Source organism: Dasypus novemcinctus, unplaced genomic scaffold, assembly GCF_030445035.2.
Source record: "Dasypus novemcinctus isolate mDasNov1 unplaced genomic scaffold, mDasNov1.1.hap2 scaffold_438, whole genome shotgun sequence".
Classification (NCBI taxonomy): domain Eukaryota; kingdom Metazoa; phylum Chordata; class Mammalia; order Cingulata; family Dasypodidae; genus Dasypus; species Dasypus novemcinctus.
The window spans coordinates 135-13,900 of record NW_026688402.1 but is presented as its reverse complement, the minus strand read 5'-3'; the positions used below and the strand labels follow the sequence as shown (position 1 = coordinate 13,900).

The following is a 13,766-nucleotide window of genomic DNA, read 5'->3' as shown; positions in this document are numbered from 1 at the left end:
AGACTTGGCCCCAAAATAGATATTTAACTATTATTGCAGTTACCATGTTTTCAATCCAAAGGTGAGAATAATGCAACAAAGTATTTGCAATCTGGTAGAACATAGGGCATTGGAATTGTTCTGCATGGTACTGCAATGACGGATACAGGCCATTATACATTTTGTTAAAACCTATGAAACTACTGCGTAAAGTATAAACTATAAAATAAACTATAGACCTTGGTTAGTAGCAATGCTTCCATATTTGTTCAATTGTAACAAATGTACCACACTAATGTAAGATGTTATTAATAGGGAAAAATGTGAGAGGAAGAAGGCATGGGGTATATGGGAATCCCCTATACTTTGATGCAACTCTTCTGTAATCTAAAATTTCTTTAAAAATGAAGTTTATTGAATGACAAAAAAAAATTGTGTCAAGATAAAAATTAAAATAAGAAAGTTTTTATTCAGAAATAAATTAATGCTACCTTAAAAACGGAAACCAGAAATAACCTGGAAAAGTCAATTCCTGCATTTAGGAACACTAGTTTGACTTATGCTATGGAACCTAGAAATGAGAAGCAAGAGTTTCAAGTTTACTGGAACTCAGGGTGTATTTTATTAGGAACTAGAGAAAAGTCCTAACGAAATTGCCTTCCAGAAGAGGGATTATATTCCAGGACCAACCTCTGGGTCTTCCCTAGATTTGCTGCTCGTCAGATTTGTGGATGGGAAGACCCGGTGCGAGGGACGCGTTGAAGTGTACCACAACGGGACCTGGGGGACCGTGTGTGACGACGCCTGGGACATCGGTGCTGCCCACGTTGTATGCCGGCAGCTGGACTGCGGGGAGGGCATTGGCGCCCTGGGGAGAGGCCACTTCGGGGAAGGCGTGGGGAGCATCCTCCTGGACGACGTGCAGTGCCGGGGCGATGAGGCCTCCCTGGGTCAGTGCCACCACCCGGGCTTGTCCGTCCACAACTGCGGCCACCACGAAGACGCCGGGGTCGTCTGCTCAGGTACTCACCCTTGCAGTACCTGCAAGACTCCCGAGTCTTGGTTGGAGACTTGGGATTTCACGAGAGGAAGTTTGGGTTCTCTCAGATTCCTCCAAACACAGGCCCTAGGTCAATGCTCAGATGTGCAGAGACTCGCTGGGGCAGGGGACCTATAACAACCCTGGGTCAGCCGGTGCCAGGCCCCAGCCCTGCCCCGGCCTTGGCTCAGGGAATGCCCCATGAGAAAGGAGCCTGGCCTTCATTGCAGGCAGATAGGAAGCTTCTGGGGCATTCTCAGCCTCCTTTAATTTGCCAATCTAGACCCTGGTTGGGCCATCAACGCTGAGTTTGCTTTAGAACCCTCCATCTCTGACATCTTCAAGGAATTACCAGATTTGCTCTGTTAACCACTTACTTGCACTTCCCAGTACTTGCATTTCCCAGCCTTTGTGCTGAAATTACCTATTTTGAGCTGCAAAGCTGACTTTATAGTGTTGCCATTGAGCGTTCTACAAACAAAACCCAGTTCCTGCTATCTTTGTGAAAGCACAAACTTCAACACTACTTGTTTTTGGCTTTGTGGTCTCAGATTATTTCCTTTTCCTAATAGATTATGTACATTTTTCTTCTTTCCCTTGCCAAAAAAGTAGAATAGAAAAGGAAATTAGATGAAATCGAAATGTGCACTGCTCAAATTATCTTCAGTTTTATGGGGCAAAGACTAGAATAATGAGATTTCATGCATTCATTCACTCATTTAAGAGATATTTATTGAGCACCATTCTAGGTTCTGAAAATGTAGAAGTAAAGAAAGCAGGCAGAATTCTACAATCACTAAGCTTACCTTCCAGTGGGAGGATTCAGAATCTTTGGTGAATTTCAACTATGGCAAAGGTAAATAATATTGAATCAGGTGTCAAGAGTGTGAACTATTGTGTGAAGGAGCCACTTTCTAGAGATGTAGACTTCAGACAGTTTGGGATTGCATTATAAAACTAGTTTGGTGAAAATAAGAAATCAATCCTAGAAACCTTGTCTTTCCGAATTAGGAAGGGTCTAGTATTATGCCCCTCTGTAAAATATTTCTCTACATTGCTTCAGTGAAATGGTCCTTCTTATCAATCCCTGGAAGATTATATTGTTCTCCCAATAAATTGATATTTCTCACATCCTGTCTTCATGTATCCAAGGTTGTCATCCAAGAAAATCTTTATTTTTTTCTTTTTTGAAAATTTATTGAAGTATATCACTCATACGTGAACATACATAAACAATAAGTATATAGTAATGGTTGTGAACTTACAAAACAAGCATGTATAACATCATACAGTGCTCTCACCCTTCACCCTACCACCAATACCTTGCATTGTTGTTAAACATTTTTATCTAATCAAGAGCATCCTCATGTTACTACTAACCAAAGTATTTTCCTCCAACCCACCCTATTATTATTTTTTATATCATTTAGACATGAACATACATAAACAATAAGTATATAATAAAAATTATGAACTTATAAAATAAACATGCATAATGTCATACAGGGGTCCCATACATCAACCCTCTACCAATACCTTGCATTGTTGTGAGACGTGTTACAAATTATGAAAGAATAGTGTCAAAATCTTACTACTAATTATAGTCCTGATCTTACATTTGGTGTATTTTCCCCCAACCCATCCAATTACTATTTTTTAAATATACAAAACAATCATGCACATGTGCAGAATACCAAAGCAACACCCCTCTATCAACACAACACACCATGGTGCAACATTTGTAACAGATATGAGATAAGATTATTCAGTTGTTACCAGGTCCACAGTATATATTTTGCACACATTTTCCATACTCACCCATTGTCAACACAGTACATCTTTGCCATAGATGCAATAATGCATAGATGCATTATTACAGTTCACCATAGTCCATAGGTCACTCCAGTTGTATTTTTCCCATGCTTCTCCACATTCCCACCACCCTGCAATAGTGATATACATTTGTTCTAGCTAACAAAGGATACTCTTACATCTGTACCATCAACTAATTCTCATCCACCTCTGGGTTTACTGTGCTATTCAGTCCCTAGATTATTCTCTAGCATTCTGTCAGTTGGCATTAATATCCCTAGAAAACCATTTTCAGCCACATTCCCCATTTATAAACCAGCTGTTACTCACGATAATGTGTTACCATCAACTCGGTACATTTCCACACTTTTACAGTAAAGGTAATTAAAACTTCTATGTCTTACCATCAACTCGGTACATTTTAACACTTTTACAATAAAGGTAATTAAAACTTCTACATACATTAAATATCCATAGTCCATTTCAGTCCTCCTCTTATCTCCTTTAAGAATCCACCACCTACCACCAGGTCCTTAAGATATTTTCCTACATGTTCTTCTAGAAGCTTTATGATTCTTGCTTTTATATTTAGGTTTTATATTAATTTTGAGCTAATTTTTTGATAAGGTATAAGATAGGGGTCCTCTTTCCTTCCTTTGGCTATGGATATCCAGTTCTCTCAGCACCATTTGTTGAATGGACTGTTCTGCCCAAGCTGGGTGGGTTTGACAGGCTAGTCAAAAATTACTTGACCATACATATGAGGGTCTGTTTCTGAACCATCAATTCAGTTGCATTCATCTATGTATCTGTCTTTATGCCAGTACCATGCTGTTTTTACCACTGTAGCTAGGTAATATGATTTAAAGTCAGGAAATGAGAGTCCTCTAACCTTACTTTTCCTTTTTGAGATGTTTCTGGCTATTCAGGACCCCTTACCCTTCCAAATAAATTTAATAATCATGTTTTCCATTTATTTTTAAAATGCTGATGGAATTTTTATCAGGATTGCTTTGAATCTGTATGTCAATTTTAGTAAATTGACATCTTAATGATATTTAGTTTTTTAATCCATGAGCATGGAATAAATTCTTCCAATTATTAGGGTCTTTTTTTAATTGCTTTTAATAATGAGCTGTAGTTTTCTGAATATGTGCTTTATATCATTGGTTAAGTTTGTTCCTGAATATTTGGGTTTTATCTGTCATATTTTATTTTCAACACTCTTTTGAGACATTGTTACTTTTAGTGATATAATCTTCACTTCTAGGCTTTCTTCCAAGCCCCTCTCTCCTTCTTTTCTTTTCAGGCTGTAGCACACCTTTTAGTATTTCCTGCAAATCTGGTCTCTTGGTTACATACTCTCTCAGATTCTGTTTATCTGTGCATATTCTAAACTTACCCTCATTTTTAGAAGACAGTCTTGCCGGATATAAGATTCTTGACTGGAAGTTTTTCTATTACAATTTCTTAAATATATCATACCACTGTCTTCTCTCCTCCATGGTTTCTGGTGAGAAATCAGCACTTAATCTTATTGGGTATACCTTATATGTATGCATTGCTTTTCTATTGCTGCTATCATAATTCTCTCTTTTTCTTTTGTATTTGACGTTCTGATTAGCATGTGTCTCAGAGTTAGTCCATTCAGATTTTTTCGGATGGGAGTACATTGTGCTTCTTGGATATGGAGCTCTATGTCCTTCAATAGGGTTGGGAAATTTTCTACCATTATTTCTTCAAATATTCCTCTGCCACTTTTCCTTTCTCTTCTCCTTCTGAGACACCCATGACACATATGTTTGCATGTCTCTTGCTGTTGTTTAGTTCTCTGGGACCTAGTTCAATTTTTTTCCATTCTTTTCTTCATCTGTTCTTTTGTATGTTCACTTTCAGAGGCCATTTCTTCAAGTTCAGCAATCCTGTCTTTTTGCCTCCTCAAATCTGCTATTATATGATTCCAGTGTATTTTAAATTCCATTTATTGCACCTTTTATTCCCATAAGGTCTGCTATTTTTCTATGTATGTTTTCAAATTCTTCTTTGTGTCCATCCAAATTCTTCTTAATATCCTTACTCTCTTTAGCCATCTTATTGAATTTATGTATTAAGGAGACTTTTTGAACATCTATGATTAGTTGTCTCAACTCCTTTATGTCATCTGGAAGCTTATCTTGTTCCTTTAACTGGGTCATATCTTCCTGTCTCTTGGTGTGCATTGTAATTTTTTGTTATTGTCTTGGCTTCTGGCTTATTAGAGTACTTATTCTGGGTGCAGTTTTTCTCTTCAATTTATGGCTTCCTGCTCTTCCTCCCTTGCTGGTTGTATAGTAGGAGGCAAGGATGTAGTTGGTGCTATTAGCTGTGGAGGCTCAAGCTGCCTTCATTGTCCCAGGGACCAAGGAAGCTTCTCCCAACTTTCTCCTTTGCCAGGGGTAGGGACAGGGTCACAGCTATGTGGAATAATCCCAAGTCATGCAGGCCTAGACTATAGTTGCCTAGAGAGACTCATGAAGCTTCCTACTCCTTTCTCCCCTGCCTGGAGCAGGGATGGAGCTGCAGGTGTGAGCAGCAATCTATGCCATGCAGGTCCACGATGTCCACAGTTGCCCTGGTAGACTCTCAATTATTCAGTTTGTGCCAGCCAAATGTACCTGCACTTACCTGGAGAGGCTGGGGCAGGGCCCAAGAGCTTCCTCCCTGCTAGAGGTGGGGCTGAAGCCTAGGCTAGGGCTGCAGGCCAAACTGGGTGAAAGAAACCAGTCTCTACCATCACTGTGATTTTCAGTCAGCCCAGCTTCCCCTCAGGTTGGGGGCTGAGTCAAAATGGCAGCTACTGGTCTCTTTCCGACATGTATAGGCTCAAACTTTAGCTGTTCTTGGAGTTCTACTTTAGCCAGCTGAATTTACTAATCCATAGCTGAAATTGGTGGCCAACCATCTCTTCCTCCCCTGTTTTTGGGAAGTGGAGCTTCCAATACCAGCCCCAGAATAGCTCCTGGGGCAGCTCGTGCCTCCAGTGAAGGATGGTCACGAGCCTCCATGGCATGGGGCACTCTGCTTGCAAATCTTCTCTGCAGATGGGCAGTCTCCTCCTTCCATTCTTTCAAGGATGTTGCAGGATGCTTTTCTGGTCTCCTGGAGCCCCCAAACAGGTGTTTTGGACAGTTCTGGGTGATTACTAGTTGTCCTGTAGCAGAAGCTAACACTAGGAGCTCCTTACTCTGCTACCATCTCGCTGGTTGTCTGAAAACCTTTCTTACTTCTAATTTCACATTTCACAAGTCATTTTGTAGCTAAGTTTTATATATTTGAGGCATAAATTTTTAAATTAAAAAGTGTCTTCTAAATTTCCTGTTTGGGGGTGGGATTTTTGTTTGGATTGTATCTTATTTTAGTTTTGTTTTTGTTTTATAATTTCAGCATCAGCCATAGAAACGACCATCTCACCTGGTAATTTTCTTTTCTTTCTTGTTTTTTTTTGTAAATCAGGTGTGCTCTGGGTTACTTTGCATAGGGTTAGGGATGGAGTTTATACCTCACATAAGACTAAATATCAAACTCATATCAACCCAATGCAAGGCTCTCACATGTTCATTGAGTGTAGTAGTAAATTGAGCAAATATTGATTGTGCACCTTCCATATATAGGACACTGGACATAGAGTTTGCTCTCTCCCTTCTTGGTTCAACAGCAGTTCTCTGAAATCAAGTGATAGTAGCATGGTTTCACCAGCATTCTCATCAGTGTCCATAGATTTGGGTGTTCAGTGAGTTATTTTAAAAAATTTTTTTTAAGTCACAGGACTTCAGACATCTCAAGCAAAGTTCCTTCTCTAATCTGCATTTCCACAAAGTAATAAAAGTACCATATCCCATAACCATGTTTCACAGGAGAGTACAGTAATCCAACAATACATAAATTTTAAAAAGAATTGCATAGCTAAATAAGTTGGGAAATACCTTCTCCTTGTCTTGAAGATTCATAGCCTCTTAGCACATTAAAGTCTCTGAAAAGTCCTGCAGTAAAGGATTTTTTAAAACTTGGTTTAATCCAATGTCTTTCAATGACCACTAAAGTCTTTGTAGTACAAATGCAGCCTCAGTGGGTTTGGAGTCAGAAAACCTGGGACTGTATTCTGGCTGTGCTGGAATTACATGGGCAAGTCCCTTTGCTTCTCAGAGCTTCTGTTCTTCATCTGTAGAGCAGGAGGATGAAGGCAGCCACATCAGAAGCTTGTCCAGGGGACTGAGTGCCAGGCCCAAGTGTAAGCACACAGTGATGGGAGCTACACAGTCACATTCCTGAGGGATGAGCTCTGGGTACACAGTGTCCCCTGCTGGCTTGGCCAGGCTCGCTAATGTAAAAATCCCACTTGTCTTTTTTTTTTTTTAACTTATTTTTATATTTAAAAAAACTATAGGTGACATAAATGTTACACCAAAAATATAGGAGATTCCCATATGCCCCACCCCACACACACACTTTTCCACATCAACAACATCTTTCATTAGTGTGGTACATTTTTTGCAATTGATAAACACATTTTAAAGCATTGCTAACCATGAACTATAGCCTACGTCATAGTTTATACTCTGTCCCACACAATTTCACAGATTATGACAAAATATATAATGGCCTTTATCCACCATTGCAATGTCAAGCAGGACAATTCCAATGTCCTAAAAATGCCCCCATGTTACACCTATTCTACCCTCTCCCTCCTTTCAGAACCTCCAGTGGCCACTGCCTTTATATCAGTGATAAAAGTTCTTCCATTGCTAGAATAGTAATAAGTCCATAATAGAATAATAATAAGTCTACTTTAGTCCATTGTTCATTCCCCAGTCTTGAGGATTTGGGCATGGTGATGCCCACTCTCTCCCATGGGGTAGGTGGATGGAACTATCTTGCTTGTAGTTGTATATACTCTCCACTTCCTGGGGTGGTCGTTGTCCATTATCATCGCCTTGTTAGTTGTTCTAGGTAAGTCCAGTGAACTGGAGAGTAGGTGTGGCAACTCTGCTGGGATTCATATCTCAACCAGCACATGAGCAGACCAAAGACTTAAGACTCTGGGACATACATTAAACAAATATATGCTAACTATAGGTTTAAATTCATGTGTCCTCAAACTTCTTTCTTCTAGACGTTTTGGGGATCATCCTAGGGCAGTCTTAAAATCATTGCATGACTAAATAAGTTGGAGAAATACCTTCTCAACTCAACACAGTTTCCTCTGAAATACAAAGTCATGAAAGTAGCCTTTCGTCCATATTTCCAAAATCTCAGAACCCTCTGCCAAACTGCTAGAACCTGAGCTCTCAGGAAAATCTGAAGATGGAACAGATTTCTCTTTGTGGTTGGATCTGTGGGAACTGGCCTCCAGGTCTTTCATGTGAGGACGAGGTAGACGTGACACCATCACAGCATAGCAGTTTTCCAAGAGTTGAAAAAAACCTTAGAGATTGTTCGGAAGTTAAAAGCAAGTGACCCAAGAGCCAATTTTGCCCCTCTGCTCGGTTTTGATTCAGACAACACAATTTTGGCCTATGCAATGTTCAATTTTTTAATTTCTTCTTAATTTCAAATTTTTAAAGAACAATCATGCAGACCATACAGGATTCCCATACATCATCCTACCACCAACTCCTTAGATTGTTGTGACACATTTGTTACCAATGTTGAAAGAATATCATCACAATATTACTGCTGTCTTTAGCCCATAGCTTATATTTGGTGTATTTTCCCACAAACCATCCTATTACTGACACCATGTTATGTTTGTTAGAATTCATGAGAGAATGTTCTCATATTTGTACTGTTGACCACAATCCATCATTCACCACGGGTTCACTGTTTTATATGGTTCCCTGCAGAGATTTCTTTAAAAATTCCAGATTTCCAGTTTCAGTTGAGAAATCAGTGGATGAACACCACTAACATGAATTCCAGCAGGGAACCAACTAGCTGGGACTGAGCAGCGGGGGGCTACCCCCTTTATATGTGACATGTGCTCCCCAGTTCCTACACCACTCATTTCTGGGCCTGTAAGCATCTCATTTGTGACGCTTGGGGCTTCTCAAATGTTAATAGGCACAGAAATCACCTGGAGACCTTGTCAAAATGCAGCTTCTGATTCCGCAGGTCCTGGGTGGGTCCTAAGATTCTGCATTTCTAACAAGGAGAAGCTCAGGAAGGCAAAGGAACTTGTCCAAGGTCACATGCTCAGCTATACAAACAGCAGAGACTACAACCCAGTCTTTTGGGCTCCAGCTCCAAGTACCACATTGTCCATTATTGATTTCCCTTAACTTAATGAAACAGAATAGGAAAATCAATTAGGAATAGAGAATAATCAAATATAAACACAGCTGGGGCATAATTTGTGAATGGGGTGATTTTTTAAAGATCTTTACCAATAATTTCTCTCCCAGAAAAAGATGACATTTAATTATAATTTCTCTAACTTTTGTTTGTTTTGACAGATCCTACTTCAGTTTCAACTACAGATAGAGGCCTTACAACTGGTAATGAGTTTTGTGCTGATTTGTCCTCTTACTATTAACACCTAAGGAATATTCCTGTGTAGAATTCTACCAAGATAGTACAATTATACCCCACTAACCCAGGAGTCACTTGTTGGCAGAATTAACCCCTTGGAAAACAAAGACGGTCTCTATGCAGCCAATCGAGGCCCCAACATCCAAGCTCAAATAAAGTTCTTTCACTTGATGGAACCTCAGTGCAACTACAGAGCCTCTTGGCTCAGAGCCCGTTTTTCTTACTGTCTACACATTCATGTAAAAATTGGCTGTCTGACCTCCCTACTGGTTGTTGGAGATGAGATGTGGGGGCTGGAGGGGGGGCAGAACATTATGGAGGGGCCAGGTTTCAAGGCCAGAAAATGCTGGCAGGTAGCCTGATAGCCACGAAAGCATTCAGAAAACCATAAACTGTCACAAGACTTTCTAAATGTAGAAAGTAGGGCAAAAATGCCCACTTACCTCCCCGTCCTTCGAGACAGTTCTGTTTTATAGCCCCGAGAACAATGCTATTCTTCATAAGAGCCTGAAGTGTGAAGGTTAAACTGTGTTCAATCCCTTTTGCTTAAAAGAACAGAGAAACCTGTTTCATTTCAGGGAAATTTTCTTTTACAATGGTTCATGTGTTTTTAATTTGGATACTTAAACTATTCTTGGGAGGTGGGTAGAAAGAACTAGTGCTTATACTTAAAATTTTCCAACAACAAAGTCTGGGAAAAGAAACCACAGTAATGAGAGATTGGTGTATAACCAGAAAACATATGAAAATGTTATGATCAGTGGGCTAACATTCTTTTTTGTGTCTCCTATTCAGATTCAGACACAACTTCCAGTGTGGCAGAAGTCACTCTCTCACCTGGTAATGCCCTTTTTCCACTGCATTGCAAATGGGGGCAAATGGGAGAGCAGGGTAGCCTTTGTCATGCCATCGGGGCCAAAGCCAGTACAGCCTTTTGGGCAGTGGATATCAGGTTATCATTGTGTTTGAGCAGAAGGCCAGGCATGTGATGGTGGGGGGTGGGGGACGGTGGAGAAGGGGCCTCCTTGGCTATGTTGGGTCACCCTGTCTTAGGTTTTCCCAGCATGATGCAACTCTCCTTCACCATTCTTGTTACCATTGCAAGTTTGCATTTCCTTGTGTGATCGTTTCATCACACCTGTCTTCCCATATGACTATCTGCTCTTTAAGGGCAAAAACCATATCTACTTTTCTTGACCATTTCACCCAGCACCAGCATAAATGAAGGCCATGGTTGCAGGGCTACAGGGACAGAGGGAAGAAAACAAGTTAATTATCAAACCATTCTTGTTTGCTATTTGGTGGGTTTTAACCAATTACGTTTGCTTATTTCCAGCATCTTTGACTACTGCTGTAAACACTTCAACAGGTAATTTTAATGTTATTTTGAGTTTCATCTTGCTTGCTATCAATTATGCTGTTTGTCTTTCCAATAAGTTCATCAAACAAATATTTATGTTCTGGTCAAATTCTTTGATTCTGTTGTAATCTTCTATGTTGAGTTTTAAAATATGTTTATACTGGCCCAATTCATAAAGGCCATCCCTGGATTTCTCAACAGTGACTTAATACCAGATGCATAAACCAAGGGAAAAATTATTTCATCCAATTGAAACAAACAGCTCATCAAGTCCATTAAAACAATGAAGTATTATTCACTTGCCCCACAGTCTAACTTAATTGCCTAACGTAATCACCCATGGAAGGAGTTTCTCCTGGAGATCAGCCACAAAGTGGGTGTGGACAGAATGGCAAAGAGTCAAGCCACGGTTTTCCCTGGCCCTCCTTAGAGAGTCAGAGGGGACCAGCTGGGCTGTGGGCTGGGGTCTGTGCCAAAGCACTGGGGATATAGAGCTGTGAAAGAGATTTCGAGGGAATGCTGGTTAGAATTTTCTGAGGAGTTCGTGATGTAACTCTGGGTTCAAGAACTTTACAAATTGTGTATTGGAGTTTGTTTGCTTGTCTGTTTTTCAGAAATTTTTCTCTGAGTTTGAGTCTCCCTCTAGTGACTTCCCTCTCTCATTTTCTTCTCAATTATTTTCAATTTTTCAATTCCCAGGTATTAGTTTTTCATATTTTATTACGTCTTTGAAAAGCCTCCTGGATCCCCAAACTGGGTTGATCGGCCTTTGTTCTCCTCCTTAGCTTGTGCTTACCTTACTGTTACATGTATTTATGTATCACAGTCAATTTTATGTGCCTATATTTCCTTCCCTTTTGTAATTATTTTTTTACAAACACTCCCCTACCCTCCCACCCCCCAGAGTAGGACTTTTGAGCAGGGGTACAATACAGAGGACGTGCTTCCCTACTCCCGGTGCTGCCGATTGAGAATTGGATGGAATGCCAAACTGTGGTCTCTATCACTGGGTGGGAAGGTGAAAACCCCTTCTCACCCTCAGTCTAGGCATTGGGACAGCCCACCTGGGAAAGCTCCAGTCTGCAGAGCTGACCATTCCTGGGTCACTGCCTCCCACAGTTTTGGGGGGAAGGAAAGCAAGTCTTCCATTCACAGACACTTGGTTAGATTAGCCCACACGCTCAAGAAATTGAACCATTGACCACTGCCCTCCAGACAGGGGATCTGTTCTCCCTCCAAGGGGAGCAGTAAGGGGTGGGCAAGCAAGAGGAATGGAGACCCCAGGAGTGGAGGCAGGGCTTGGAGGTTAGTGAAGACCCTGAAATGCCCTGCCATAGCGCTTGTCTGGACAGTAGGAAGACAAGCCGGGCCAGTCACCCTGGTCTGTGGACGTGGCCACCTTTACATCCTCTGCGTCTTCTAGAAACATCTGTGCTTAATGTGTCTGACTTGTTGGCTTTTATTTTTGTTCATCTGCAGCTTCAGCCTCAACAGCTGTGAACTACACCCCAGGTAAACACCATCTACTGTCCCACTGAGTGTTCCTTCTTCAAGTTCTTTTTACCAAACTAGGCTGTTTCTTGAGCATTTTGTCCCCAACATAAGCCTCAGTAAAAAAAGAAACACACGTCCTGTCCACTACTTAGGTTTCTTCTCTTGTCTGTAGATACCTCTTCAGACTTGGCAGACATGACCACTCCATCTGGTAAAGTCTCTCTCATTGTGTTGTTTAAATTAACACGATCGACTTCTCATTTGTCATGCTCTATTTAGAGAATGAGCTTATTTTATGGCCCTTCCCACCATAAACATCTTATTCTCTTTGTTTATACACAGATGCATCTCCATCCTCAGCAGAAGTGGACACTCCCTTTGGTAATATTTTCTGCCTATCAAATTCCTTAAGTTAAATAGGATCGACTTTTTCTCTTTGTAAATGGAAAGTGAACATACATACTGAACATTTTATTTGTGGCGTAAATCCCAATGTAAACAGAAACCTGAGCGTCCTTTTCATTAGAAATTAAACTTCTCATTCTCTTTGGTCCTCCACAGACACAGGAGTGGCCCCTCCACCAGGGAAGCCCTTCTCCTCGCTGCCCTGGTCTTGCTCAAATGTGCCCAAGGATGCTGGGCTGGGGTTCCCACCTCACCTGCTCTGCCGTGCATGACATTTTGAGTGATGCTTTCTTTGACCTACCCAGTAAACCCAAACACACACAAGAGGACCAGGTTGTAACAGTGTTGGTGCTACCCATTTACCCTTCTGATTTCAGCCACTAATTTTTTTTTAGAGAAGTTGTGGTTTTCATAAAAAGTATGCATAAAATACAAGATTCCCATATACCACCCTATTACTAACAACTTGCATTGGTGTGGTACATTTGTTATCATTGACGAAAGCACATTTTTATAATTGTACTACTAACTGTAGTCCACAGTTTAACTTAGAGTTCACTATTTGTGTTGTGCAGTTCCATGGATTTTTTTTAAATCTTATTCTAGCATCATATATAAACCTAAAATTTCCCCCTTTTAACCACATTCAAATATGTATTTCAGTGCTGTTAATTACATTCACAGTGTTGTGCTACCATCACCACCATCCATTACCAAAACTTTCCCAATATCCCAAATAGAAACTCTATACATTTTAAGCCATAACTAATTTTTTAAGAACAACTTTGTGCACACTGTTGGTCAGACCAAAACCTGGCATTTTCTTTCCGCTGATATTTGAGCTTGGTTCTTCTCCATTTGCAGATACCACTCCCTCTTCAGATGAAGCATCTTCTCCACCAGGTATGCTCTCTGACTCTTGAAGTAGCCCCGGTGAGGGACTCTCCCAGAAACCCCAGCCCAGTGAGAGTTTGTGTGCCAAGAGCAAGACTTCTGCATTCCCTAGGAGAAGTCAGGGGAAGCCTGCTCGTCCTACCCCAGGCCCTCCCAGAGCAGACTGCAGGCTGCTCCCCCAACGCTGGTTATGATTCTGAAACACAGTGAAGGCAGATG

At 40.8% G+C, this 13,766-nt stretch overlaps 1 protein-coding gene across 1 annotated transcript in view; it reads left to right on the top strand.

Annotated features, from left to right (window-relative positions):
• Positions 1-13,556, top strand: part of LOC101447734 (scavenger receptor cysteine-rich domain-containing protein DMBT1-like) — a gene marked incomplete at its 3' end in the record, with an annotated part of 64,950 nt that extends 51,394 nt beyond the window's left edge. Inside the window, exons 32-40 of the mRNA XM_058292901.1 lie at positions 687-1,001; positions 6,254-6,283; positions 9,319-9,360; positions 10,190-10,234; positions 10,731-10,763; positions 12,234-12,266; positions 12,421-12,459; positions 12,591-12,629; positions 13,518-13,556. Coding sequence (XP_058148884.1) covers positions 687-1,001; positions 6,254-6,283; positions 9,319-9,360; positions 10,190-10,234; positions 10,731-10,763; positions 12,234-12,266; positions 12,421-12,459; positions 12,591-12,629; positions 13,518-13,556 — 615 coding nt within the window. The remainder of the gene's footprint in view (positions 1-686; positions 1,002-6,253; positions 6,284-9,318; positions 9,361-10,189; positions 10,235-10,730; positions 10,764-12,233; positions 12,267-12,420; positions 12,460-12,590; positions 12,630-13,517) is intronic.
• Positions 13,557-13,766: the final 210 nt, after the last annotated feature.